Here is a 13,864-nt window from a genome sequence, read left to right as displayed (position 1 = left end):
ATGTACAAAACTGCTAATGTTTATCTTTAAAAATGTCTAATTTTTAGTATAATCTATACTATACACTAAATTTGGTTATAAATAAATTTCTTAATAATATCACTGCAGATTTTCAATAACACATGAAAATGAATACATAATATTACAAAAGATGTGAGTTTTCAAAAGTACAAGATTTTGGTTACTATTCAAAATATAAGTGTTTCTTCAAAATTTTAAATTTATTTTTTCTAGAACATATTTAGAAACACTATCCTTTAAAAAATATATAAATTTTATGCATTAATTAAATTTCACATATGAATATAGGTTTTTGAAATTTTTGACAGTGAGGTTTTTGACGTGACTGTTTAAACCATGGTTTAAACTGTCAAAAACTGTCACATGTCAAAAACCTGCCAACCCTGATTCACAGTCATTGATTCGTTTGGTACTTGATGGTTATTCGGACCATATGTTCGCTACTGTTTTTTGGAATTATCACCAATATAAACTATTGATGTAAAAATTTCGTTATTTGACCCTTTTTGTTAAATATTCGGCTGGCTTAATATTCGACTGATTGTTCGGCAATGCGTTATTTGGAAAATTATTTTTGACAAAGTTTTGTTAAGAGAAATTTTAATAGGTTTGTGATAGATTATATTTTTAATAGATAAGAAATCTAAAATCTTATTTTTTACTATATATCATCGGGGGTCTGTCCATGTCAAATTTACTACCGTTTACCGGTACCTTCACAATTCCACTTTAGGAAAAACTGTTGTTTCACAAAATACTTTTTCTTAGAATTTTATTTTTTTGTCTCTGAAGAAACGATAAATCCATATTTTTATCATATTTTTGTGTTAATTTTTTAATATAAATTTTTAATTTTCACAAATATGTCTTAAATTTTCACAAATTATGTCTAAATTTTCATAAAATAGGTACCTCTCAGAAAAACCTAGACAGTCCCCTGATCATTTTCGAAAACTTGTTACTTTATGTTGTTCTGAAAAACTGGTGGAAAAGCGAAATTGGATGAATTGAAAATACTAGTTTACTTTAAACTGGTCCATGAGTTTTGTAATGCTGATTTTTTTTTTGTTTTTCAATTATATTCAGACAAGTTAAGTTCATTGTTTTTTCAACACTTTGTCTTAATGGAGCGTTTCTTATGGACATTATTCTTTTACTGCCTCTTTTTCTTGTGCGGTAAGCAGGGTTGGGTTTTGGTAAAGGGTAAGCAGGGTTGGGTCAAAAACTGGTTTTTGACATGACAGTATTAAAAACCGTGTTTTTGTCGGTAAAAACCGTCAAATACCTACTGTTTTCTTTCATTTATGGCATATAGCGGACAATATATTGTTTTCACATAATTGCCTTTATAAATGAATGTTGTAAATGATTGCTATTGATTTTGCAACTATATACATGTATTCTTATAGAAGAATATACATTCATATTGAAATATTGTTATATACTTATTGAAAATAGTGATAGTTTTATCATTATAGCTTGATTTGCAAAGGATTCAAAATTTTGCATTTCTTAATTGTTAGAAAAGAACCAACAAACAAAAAAGCTTGGAATTATTAATAAATTCAAGAACTAAAAAGAAGAATTTAAAATTTGGCATTTCTTAAATATTAGAATTAGGCTTAACAAAACTTTCAAAACTTGTAACTACAACTAACAAACTCTTAAGTCAAGAATGACTTGACATTCTTCAGTAATGTAATGTGCCAAAAAAAAAAAAATGATGCTTGGAAATTTTGAAAATATTGTTTAGTATCCTACTATTTTACTTCAAATAGTATGTTCTGCTATAATCATGTTGGAAAAATGCAAGAATCTGTTCTTAAATATCTTTTAACAACTTTTTTTCTAATTTTATTGCCCAAAAATGAATTAATTTAAAATTATAAGCAGCTAAACTCAAATAAAAACACAGTTTTACCAAAACTGGGTTTTTGACCTACATACAATCTATGGGTTTAAAACCATGGTATAAACTGGTAAAAACCGTCATGTGTCAAAAACTTGCCACCCCTGGCGGTAAGACATATAGCTTAGTAACCTGGAAAACTGTGATTCTCAAGTAGAAGGTTGTATTTCCCCTGTCAGCAAAATAATTTGTGCCCTCATTGGACCAATATTCATGAATCTTGGCTCAATAAGGCTTCAAAAGGCTGTTATTTTTCCAATATTGGCCATTTATAGAATTTTCAGGCCAATATAGGCTATTTTAGGACCAATATTGAAAAATCTAGGCACACCGATATTGGTCCCTTGGTGCGTGTTCTTATGTAGGACCCATATTTAACTAATTTTGAGTCCAAATGGGACCAAGGTAAAATTGCTGCTAGGGCAGAACTTCTGTTTCTCTTTTGACTTTTTATTTTATCAAAATTTTTTAGAAAGCGTTTCTAATGAACTTTATTTTTTTATTGTCACTTTTTTTCTATAAATACGACATGAAAAATTAAGAACTTTTAGCATAAAAAGTTTCGTTTAAAACTTAAGAACAATTTTTGTTTCAAAAAAACTTATGTTTTTGTAATTTTATTGTGAGATTTAAGTCTAATAAAATCCCTCTTAATTCTCTGCAAATAAGAGGGATTTTATTAGATGTAAATCTTCACTTTTTCTCGAAAATATGGCAATTGGAAAACTAAAATGCTTAGTTTTGAAATTTTATTGTTTATTATTGTTTTTTCCCTCTTCGCCACACTAATACAGCTAAGTTTTAATTTTTCTCAATAATGATCAAACTTATTTTTAAACAAAAAATAATATTAATTGATGATTTAAAAAAAAAAAAATGTTATTCAGCTGTTTAATGTTCTGGGTATGGAAGATTTTTTTTTTGTGGAACTTTCTGTATTTGGCTGTTCGGCCAAATCATTATTTGTTACATTCCTGTTATAAACTTTATTTTACATTGTAATGTGGTGTAAAAAAATATGCTTTAAAATATCAAAATGCAGATAATTTTATTCAAAATGGGGTCATCGCTATATATTGTGAAAAGATAAACTTGGCTAATCATGACTTTAAAAAATATTGACTAATATAAATACTATACTATATGAATATAAATACTATATGTCCAAAAATATGAGCAGATTATAAATACTGAAAAAATACCGACACGTAGCTAATGTTGCCCAGCGAATGAGACACACAATCAGGGTTGGCGAGTTTTTGATAATTGGTGGTTTTATCCATCATGTAAAAAGCCCTTTTGGCAATTTTTTACTTTAAGTTCTCTTTTTGTTTTGACAATTGCTGCCAAGAGCCTAAATTTTGGTGTAGAAAATATTACATTATTAAAAATACAATTGTGAAAAATTGCAATTTATCCAATTCGTTAATTTGCTAGATTATTGAAAATAGAAATACAAAATCAGTCAGTTTAATAAAAACACTTAATAATCTTATTCATTATATGTAAAAACAATTTTCATTTACTCCTTTTTAAGTCTTACTTTCCTGAAGCATGCACTTGAAAAAAAGAAAGTTTTGAAGCTCTCTGTGCTTACAAGTTCATTTTTCAGTTTTGTATGAATAAGACCGAAATTTGAAACTATTCCTTCATTGATACTGAGCTGCATAGACTAGAATGTAGACATTCTTAACACTCCGTCGGGCGCGTCTCGAAACTTACGGCATCGGGGGCGATGTATCTGTCAGATACATCTCTGTTTTGTGTGTTTTCTGTTAATATGTATTACTTTAAATCTCCTATTTTTACTCTTTTTAGGTCCAGGCTTTTACACCCGGACCTTTTATTAGTTTTTTATGTATATTTTTAATTTTTATATATTTTTAATTTTTATATATTTTTAATTTTTATATATTTTTTAATATTTTCAATAATAATTTTTATTTATTAATCACAAACGCTATTACAAAAGTTAAATGCTGTAAAAAACATTTAATTAAACATGTTAAACTGTTGAAAAAGTATAAAAAGGACAGTTATGCACAAATAATACATAATATAAAAGTGACAAATCAATTATTATAATTGAATCCGATTCTAAATTTAAGTCAAATTTTTTCTTCCGATCTGTTTTGCCCATTTAAGTATTATTGTCCTTTCCTACATAAAAATAATCATTATTAACATCATCATCGAGTTCTGAGTCATTATAAACACTTTCACTGCCATGACAATCAGCTTCACGTGTTTCTAAAATATCTTCTTCGTCAGCATCACTTTCATCAAATTCTTCAGCATTTAATTCCTCATTTCCATCACTAAATAGAATACTATGAACTAGCTCTAGGTCTTTCTGATTTTTCAAATCTAAAAAGCGTTTAGCACCCATCGTAGGAAAAAGATAAATCAAAAACGCTCAGGGAATCTCAATACTTCCATGTAGCTTCACGAGACAAACGTTATCGGGCGCGTGTATCTAACAGATACAAAATTCCAAACAAGCTTGGAAACAGGAAATACTCCTACACCGCACTGGTCACTACTGCATTCCAAAGTAGCAGGGGGCCAGATGGACAGATACTGATAAGGTCAAGGTCGTAAGAAAATGTTTCAGGGGACAAAAGCAGAGATATTGACACGTCTGTATCTGTCAGATCAACGCGCCCGATGGAGTGTTAAGCTATTATAACATAATAAAATAACATGTAACTAGGAAATTCATTCTAAATATTAATAGTAATTTAATTAATTGATAGGTTTAAAAAAATTAAATAATTTAAACAAACATTTATATTTTTTGTAAATTATAGTTAGTATAGTTTTGTACTAATCAGTGAAGTAAGCAATGTAATTAACATTGGTTCACCAATATTGAAAATATTTATGCAGGAGTTCTGAGAATTCTCTGAGCTTAATATCCTTTATGAACTAAGTTCTTTTTGGATCAAAATTGCCCGAAAATATTAGCACTTTATTATTTTTTTTTACATGACAAATTTTTTCAAAATTTTTAAGTACAATTTTAAATTTATTTGAATTGATTTCAATTTCATTTGGTTTTCTAAATTAGTGAATAAATGAGCATCTGTGTTATTAAACAATAGAAATCAAAATATATTGAATTAGTAATAATGTATTAAATTAAATTAAGGTCCCACTTATGAATTTAAGGAATTCAAACTAATAAATACACAAATTGAATTAATTTTCTCATGGCTGCCTGAATTCCTTCCAAAGACTTATTCCTGCAGTCATATTCTGCTCTTCTAAGTATAGCTAATAACTAATATTGATGATCAATAAAAAAAAAAATTGTATGTTGACATCAGAGAATTACTTGTGGATACTCAATTTTACTTAAACTAAAAAATTTGCCTAAATTGTTATATAAAAGAATTAAAACCCATGTTTTGATTAATAATAGTTATTAGAGTCACCTGGGGTAATTCCTGGTTAGCAAGTTTCTAGGGTAATTCCTGGTCACAGTCATTTTTATGTTTTAAGAACACTTCACCAAAATGAAAAAAAAAAAAAAAAAAAAAAAACAGAGGTTCTCTGAGCTATTCTCATTGGAATTTATTACTTAATAAGTTTATTGTTTATTTATTTTGAAAAAAAAAAATCTTTTTGAAATGGTTTGTTAAATTTCTGTGAAAGAACATTTCCCTTAGTTATGATACATTTTTACAAAAATCTTGGTCACAACTAAAGTTTTAAATATATTTCTTTTTTCTCTTTTTGGTTGAATTGTAAACTACTTCAGTTCCTGAAAAATAGTTATGGATTTACTATTATTATTTTAAATAATTTACAGGATTACACCAAATACTGCCCCATGTTCCTGGGATAATTCTTGGCCAATACTGTTCTTACCATTGTTATTTGTTACATTGTTATTTTGCCTATTGCCATATTTCATTTTTTAAAATTATCTGCTACTCTTAGAGCTTTAACTGCAAAGTTATCTAACTACAGTGTAACGTTCTTACATGTTAATGGTTAATATTGCTGTTATAACCAATAATGATTTTCTGAAACTAGTCACAGAATGTGACAGTTATTACAAATGTACAATTTAAAATTGTGTGTTGTAATAAGATCATAATATAATTTAGACAGTGCTAAAAAACCAAAATGACATTATTGAAATCAGTAGCAACAATTACTAAAAAAACGATTGTGAAATAACAATTTTACGATGGGCTCAATGTGATATGAAATTTTAGCATCATAGTATTCAAAAATCAGTATTTTTGAAAACATGTGGCAAATACAGCATAATTGATGTAATTCTAAACTCTTGTGTGGTTGTAAAATCTCGCTCAACTCAATTATATTACAACCAAATTTAATATAATTAGAGAAACAAGCAGCCTAAGCATAGCCCTAGTTAATTTTTCTTTTGTTATAAATTAGAATTCATTAAGGCACTCATAGAGGATGTCATGTTGTCTTTTTTTGATAAAAAAGTAGCCTCATCTAATTTTATTTTAATGAAACATGAAAGGTTCAAACGAGAAAAGAACTTTATTTTTAGAGCAATGATTTTCTAATTAAAAATAAAGCTTTTTCTAATCAAGAAAAGCAATTTGCTAAAATAATCTAATTACAAATGTTTAGATAGTTATGAATACATTCTTCATTGTGCTCCAAATGTTCTTATTCTGCACTAAATGTCCATCTTTACAGTTATTTTTAATTAGAATTTAATTAATTGTTAATTGATAGAAAATACTAAATTCAATGTCCCTCAGCTTTTCAAAGAAATTTTAAAGAAAAAAAAGTTTAAATAAGCTAGAAGAAAAGTTTTTTTTAAAAAAAGATTTAATTTTTATTTCTTTAAATGCCATACGTGCATTTTTTGGCTGTAGTAAAAGCATTGTCTATGTCCAGTGCAAAAGTTTAGGTTACAGAACAAGAAAGAAATGGTTCCAAAGCTGAAGTTGTCCTGATATACGTTAATAGCATGCCCTATTTCCTCTTATTTCTATCTTTTAAATTCTTATTAAGCTAGACCTTTAATTCTGAATTTAAGAATGCAATTAAAAAAATTCTTTTTAAATTTAATATTTCATTATACTAGTTCTTTATAGTGCTGTGCTCCTGAAATTTGATTTACATGGTTTAAAATTGTAATGTATATAAAATTTGTTATTTAGATATTTTTTTTTTTTAAATAATGAGTCTAAAAGTAACTAAGATAAACATATTCTTTTATAATTATAAGCCTGATTTAAGGTTTGATGTAGGTATAATTTTATTGTTTACTAATTTTCTTGATTTTTATAGGCTTATATCACAGATGTTCATGAGGATGAAGTCACTGTTGCATTCGAAAATGAGTAAGATTTGTTTTCCTACTATACTTGCTTTTTTTAATTTTTTTAAACTTAAAATATTTGCTTAAAATATCAAAATTTATGACTTGTAAAATATTTTGTAAACTTACCAGCATGTTTGTATTTATGTTTAGGGAGGGCATTTTTTGCTAGAACTCAAATAAAATATGGATTTTTTCCCCCTGGTTCAATTATTATTTTTAAAGGAACTAAAAAGATAAATATGTTTGACATGTCTCCAAATTTCCTGATGGTAGTAATTACCAATTTAAAAGGAATATGGGCCTGATAGCTTCAAATTTCACCAGCGAGCTCTTAACAATCAAAGAAGCTGTCGCTCTCTACCTGAATGACTCGAATGTCTCAGCCCTCACTGACAGGCTAGTGATCCTTTCTGGCTGTAAATCGGCCCTAGAAGCAATTATTAAAGGTGACTTGAGCATCACCTCTGCCGTAAATGTAATGCTTGAGAGTCTGAATTGTGGGAGAAAATCATGTCATCTTCAGTGGATCCCTGCACACGTCAACATCGAGGGCAATGAATGTGCCAAACGATTGGCCAATGAAGACGATAACACCATCACATTTGCAGATGCAAATGCAGCGGCCAAAAAAAGACTTCTGCCTCACACCTTTAAGAAGACATTTGTCACTGACTTCAACTGCCCTAGAGCCTTGAAATCGGTTATAGCAAGTCTTAGGACCAATCATTTCAGAGGGATAAAATTCTCCCGGTCAAGACCAGGACATACGTTCCCTGCCGAAACTGCCCGGATATCATGTTGGTACCAAGACTTTCGAGTGCCCCGCACACACAACACATGTTTTGAAATTGGGACAGGTACCTACAGGGTTCCTACACGGTCAGGAAAACCTGCAAAGGTCAGGATATTCTAAAATTAAGCTAAAAAGTCAGGATTTTTCTTACATATTCATAAAGTTAGGAAAATGAAAAAAACTGTAGTTCATTCAAAGACTGACAGGCAAAAATAAAGTTTCATGGAAAAATTCAGTAATTCAAAATGTGTAATTTCCTCATAATAACATTCCTCTTTCCCTGGTAGAACCTGTCCTGTTAGCGATTTTCCTCCTGTTTATTCAATGATAAGGAATTTTTGCTAGGTTTGCTAGGTTTATTGCTCTTTGTGTTGTGTGAATAACTGGTTTACAGACAATAGTAGCTGAAACAACAGCAGAAAAATCAAAAAAGGAATTTTTACTGTTTTGTGATGCTGCCAAAAAAAAAAAAAAAAAAGAGCAAAAGAGTTTCTTAGAGTTTAATCCACAGCAAAAGAGATTAGATAATTTTTTTTGAAATATTTGCACGGAGAAAAAAAATGAAAATTTGTGGGAGGTTATAAAAATTGTTCTTATCCTCTCTCATGGTAACGCAACAGTCGAAGGGGTTTTTTCAATCAATAAAAGCTTATTGTTTGAATACCTCAATGAAGACTCTATTATTTCACAAAGGCGTGTGTATGATTATGTTTAATTTATAAATGGAATAAAATACGTAGACATTAATGAAAAAATGCTAGATACTGTAAAAGGATCTAGAGCAAGATGGAGACATGCATTAGAAGCCAAAAAGAAAAACGAAGAGAATAAAAAAGCTGAAATTTCTAGAAAACAAATAAAAGAAAAGATAGATGATTTGAAATTAAGAAAATCTGCATTGACGAAAACTGCTGCAACGGAACTGGATGTTCTTGATTCAGAACTACAAAATGTGTTGAGAAATATTATGTAACATAGGAGCCCCTGACTTTCTCCGGAAGCTTACAGTATTACAGAAATAAATTTAAAAATACTGGAAAAAAAAGATATTTTATTTTTTTCACAAGTTACATAATTTTTCTATCTGAATTTTTATTTGTATATAGTTAACTTTTCTTGACTTTTTTCCCCTTTATATTTCAATATTATCTTTTAAAAGAAAAGTCAGTTTGAAGTGAATTGGTGATTTTTAAAAATTAATAACTTAATGTAACAAATGTTCTAGTATATTTTAAGAGTAAAAATTATTTGAGGATACTGATACATATCTCGCAGATTTGATTAACCCTTTATATCCTGATGACACTCATGCATTTGGTTCCACTTAACATTAAATAAAATAATATTTCCATAATCCAACAGATTTTCTTGATCTTCTTAATTTAAATAGTTTTCGTATCTAACTACAAAAACACACTAAAAGTTTAATTTAATCATGATAATTAAAAATGTGTTTCACAAGTTTTCTGAAAATATATTTTGGGATAAAGTGCTATTACCCAATTCCACTTTAATATATAAGTGTTTATCCTATTCAATATATGATACTTATGACTAAGTAGCATATTATTACTTATTGAAACTGCAACGTTAAAAGCTTTGTTGGAGTGGGAAACGGCAGGTCAGGAATTTTATAGTAAAAGGTCAGGAAAAACCTGCAAAAGTCAGGATATTGTTTTCTCAAAATAGTGTAGGAACCCTAACCTATTTAGGACAATCTAAGAGCTGTTCTCTACAGTCAAGAGGTGCCGAAGCTGGCAGCTGCAATAGTCCAGACTTGATATTATCTGAAAATCCATGGACACGAAAACATGTCACCAAATTTTAGTTGTGCTCCTATCTTGTTTATCTCAAGTTTTATTTTTTGGCCCAATGCAGAGATTTTATCCTAGAAAAAAAAAGGGAGGTATTTCTCACCTTTTTTCAAAAGCAGAATAAAACTTCTTCAAGTTAAGTAAGATTTCTATAAATTTAAAAGAAAACAAATCGGCTTCAAAACAATTTATTTCCTTAATTATTATACAGTTACAAACATTTTTAACATTTTCTGTTTTTTAATTCATTAAATAATTCGCATCTTCAAATGAAAAATATTCTGTAAAAGAAATTATTCAAGGAGTATACTCTGAACTAATAAGAATATTTAAACTGAAAGCATGTTATACAGTAAAACCTCCGAGACAGACCACCTCTTTGTAGTGACATCCTTTATATGGGACCACTTTTTGAAGGCACAGAACTTTTTCCATAGACTTTGTGTTGACCATCAAAACCTGTCCCAGCGACCGAGCAAACCTCTGTGCCAAAAGCAGAAATGGCTAAATTAATAAACCAAATTGAAACAAAAAATATAAAAACAATAAAAAGCGAAAAAATATTGAAACGAAAGGTTGAAGTTAATTTTTTGTCTTTAATAGTTAATAAGTTTAAGTGTTAAAAGTTAATTTAGAAAAAAAAGTCTTAGAAAACCTAAAATCTTATCTTTTAAAGCTAACTAATTTTTATGATAAAAAATTGAATGCATACTTAAACATGATTATTTATTTAAAATAGTTCTATCATTCATAATTGGTAAATTTCTTTTTACACATAATTATATCAGTAGGTATAATATTTATTGTCACTAAATTTTGATCATTAATCTTTTTTTCATGATGCCATCACCAGTGGCATTTCCTTACCAAAAAAATGATAATAACTGAAATTAAAACTGTTTGTGAGAAATCCTATTTCGATAACATTTTGAAGTCCATGGAGGTAAGTCCCAAAAATGACCAACCTCCATTAACGTCCATTTTACTGTGAATCAGAGAGTGGTTGTTCTCGAGATTCTTCATTGTTTTAATTGTCCCCACACTTACCCACTCAGCTCTTCAGACTTATTTAACTTACGACTTATAAGTTAACTATTTTAACCTATAAGTTGAGACTATTTTAACTTATTTCTTTTTTGAAAATGTGTAATCAGTAAATGTGTGTTATGTGTAAAATCAGTAAATGTGTAAGAACTAGATGACGTTTAGTTTCACAATTTATGTTATTTTCCTCATTACTGAATCAGAGTTTCGACTTATTCTATTGGACCTTATTATATCTTGTTTAAAAATGAAATTGAAGGAAACCAACTAGTTCTTAACTAGTGATCCCAGTAACATGCAAAATATATCCAAATCACTAAGCTTGAAAATCATGCACAGTAAAAACTTAATACTAATCCAAATTGATTCAGGCCATTGAAAATTAGGATTGTCATTGGTATTTCCCATAATTTTTGTTGATGAAGTCAAAGGCAAGGCTTTTATTTCTAATTGTGTTAATTGTTGCAAATTTTTTTTTATTTTTATTGTGGCTAAGAGATGAAGGGATTTGAAAGTTTTCGTTTCTGACGCTAAAAACCTTATAGACCAGTTGTTTATTTTCTTACGTTTTGCTAGCCTTATTCATGTGAGTTTGGATTCATTTTTTGTTGGTATCATATTGTGTTATGCAGTATTTATTTAAAAGTTCTCCAAAATTTTTCCTTTTCAGGCTTCAATTCAATATTTCTTGTAATTTTTAACTCTCTTGTATTTAATTATGACTATTTTTCATTTCTTATCTCTTATTTTCTTTGTCTTGAAGCAAAAAGTTAATGCATTTGCAAAGTAACTGCTCTTCTATTAGCTTACAAACAAATCTAACTGCTCAAAATAATGAAGCTTCATAGGCTTTGAATTCAAATTTTACTATGCTATTAATTGAAAGATTTCCTTTTACATTAAAATTTACTCAAGAAATTTAAAGAGTAAAATGGAATCTTAGAGCATGTTTTAGAGTGCTGAACTACTTAAAATCCAATCTAAATGCTATTTTTATTTAATTTAAGGGAATTTAATTTCTGTGTTTTATTTTATAAGATGCTTTTAACTAATATTTTCACATTCTCCTAGTTGGCCATTGTCGGAGAATCACTGTTTTAAACCCTGTTTTTTTTTTATAATTACAAAAAGGTGTTTTTATTACTGCGTTGCAGTGACTAATGAGTGTATTTTACTATAGATGGCAGCCTGAAAGCAAGTTCCCATATCATCGTGTGAGGCTACCACCTACAACACCTAAAGATGATAAAGCTCTAAATAGCATGACTGAGGGTCAGGAGGTTGAGGTATGTTTGTAATTTTTCTTTTATTAAGAATTCTTAGAACGATTAGCTTGGTAACTCTTTTTTGTAGGTCTTTTTTTTCTTTCTTATGCTATTTATTTATATGTTCTCCATATTTTTTGATCACATCTGCTAACAAAACTATTACCTCAAGTCATTTTTTTTTTCAGTGAAAAATAATGCTTTAAAAATTTTCTTGTTTCAATTGGTATTATCAGCAAAGTGTTCATTTATTTTTTTTGTGACAATTGTTTTCTTTTTTAAAATTATTATAGATGTTCTAATTTTTTTCCAGGTTTTTTCTCGAGCTAATGAACAAGAGGCTTGTGGTTGGTGGCGTGCTTTGGTAAAAATGACTAAAGGAGATTTTCATGTTGTTGAATATTTAGGTTGGGAGACAACGTACACAGAAATTGTACCCAGTGACAGGTTACGTTTAAAAAATACTAAGTAAGTTGCACTAAGTAAGTTTCATAACTAAAATGTAAATAAAATTCATTAGAGTTCTGATTATCCGCAAGTTTTAGCAGAGAGATTAAAAATTATATTTCATGGTATCAATCACGATCGTGGATGTGTAATTATTTTTATTTAGTTTGTATGTGCTATTTTTTTTCTTTACCATTGGTTGTTTCAATGATTTATACATTGAACAAACATTTTTGTTGTATGTATAAAATATATTCACTTTTATAAAAGAATTTTAAAATTATTTTTTGTGTTTCCACCTTATTTCCAGAGTCTTCAAATTGTCTGATTTTTGATTTCCTGGTGTTGCCACCCAATCATATAATATAAATTCTTCAATATATTTAAATATATTGAAGCATTCATTATCGAAAAATATTAATTAAAAATGTTTGTTATGACGTTTAAATGCAGAAAATTCTTATTGAATTTAGGTTAACCTTTAATGAAGAATTAATATAATTTTTTTATTAAGAGTAATATTTTATTAATGTTTAAGAAAAGCAGTGAAATAAATTACAAAAAAATACACATTCATAATTGAGTAATTATTTTATAATAAACTTCTTGTTATGGACACAAACTGCTATAAAAATTAACTATGTAATGAAAAAAGTAAAACAAATAAACCTACATATTTAATAAATTTTTTCTCTTATTTTGATCTGTAGTTTTGTATCAAAATAAATGCTGTATAAAATAAACAAATAAAGTGCTTATAGTGTTTAAATAAATAACCCAATTTTACATTTTATTATTCAAGGAATGCTCTAGTTTTATAACGTTTTTGTCAATATCTTCTGAAATAAACTTCTAATGTTAACATTTTGTCTAAGTTATTTTGATTTTAAAAATTCATATTATGCCTTTCTTCATGTGTTAAATTTGAAATGTAAGTATTGTTCTGTTTTTCATGTATATACATGTTTTTTTAGTCAGCCCATCACAAAAGGCACATTTCATCAGTTCGAGATTCCTGTACCTGAAGATGTGCAAGAATAGTGAGTTCTATAAATCTCTTTTCTCAGTTTCATTTTTTATCTGTTTCAAATTAAAAAAAGTTTAAAAAAAATTGGTTTCAACCACTTATAAATAAAATAAAAAAAGGAGGCTAGAATGAAAAGGCTTGCTTTTATCAAATAAAAATATTAAAACAGAGTCTGTTAGTTGTCCTGATTTTTCTGATAAAGGATATTTTGTCCTAATTTA

The 13,864-nt window shown here is 28.2% G+C and overlaps 1 protein-coding gene across 4 annotated transcripts in view; it reads left to right on the top strand.

Annotated features, from left to right (window-relative positions):
* Fmr1 (synaptic functional regulator FMR1) overlaps positions 1 to 13,864 on the top strand; it is a 44,094-nt gene that overhangs the window by 3,426 nt on the left and 26,804 nt on the right. For all 4 annotated transcript variants that reach the window (XM_016052124.4, XM_016052129.4, XM_016052125.4 and 1 more), the window contains exons 2-5: positions 7,220 to 7,272; positions 12,085 to 12,190; positions 12,483 to 12,637; positions 13,591 to 13,656. In XM_016052124.4, the coding sequence (XP_015907610.2) occupies positions 7,220 to 7,272; positions 12,085 to 12,190; positions 12,483 to 12,637; positions 13,591 to 13,656 (380 nt within the window). The remainder of the gene's footprint in view (positions 1 to 7,219; positions 7,273 to 12,084; positions 12,191 to 12,482; positions 12,638 to 13,590; positions 13,657 to 13,864) is intronic.

The sequence above is a fragment of the Parasteatoda tepidariorum genome, chromosome 2, assembly GCF_982258835.1.
Source record: "Parasteatoda tepidariorum strain Cologne lab strain chromosome 2, Ptep-v5.0, whole genome shotgun sequence".
NCBI classification, from domain to species: Eukaryota; Metazoa; Arthropoda; class Arachnida; order Araneae; family Theridiidae; genus Parasteatoda; species Parasteatoda tepidariorum.
Note: the sequence above shows the minus strand (reverse complement) of the source record. Positions and strands in the feature narration are given on the sequence as shown.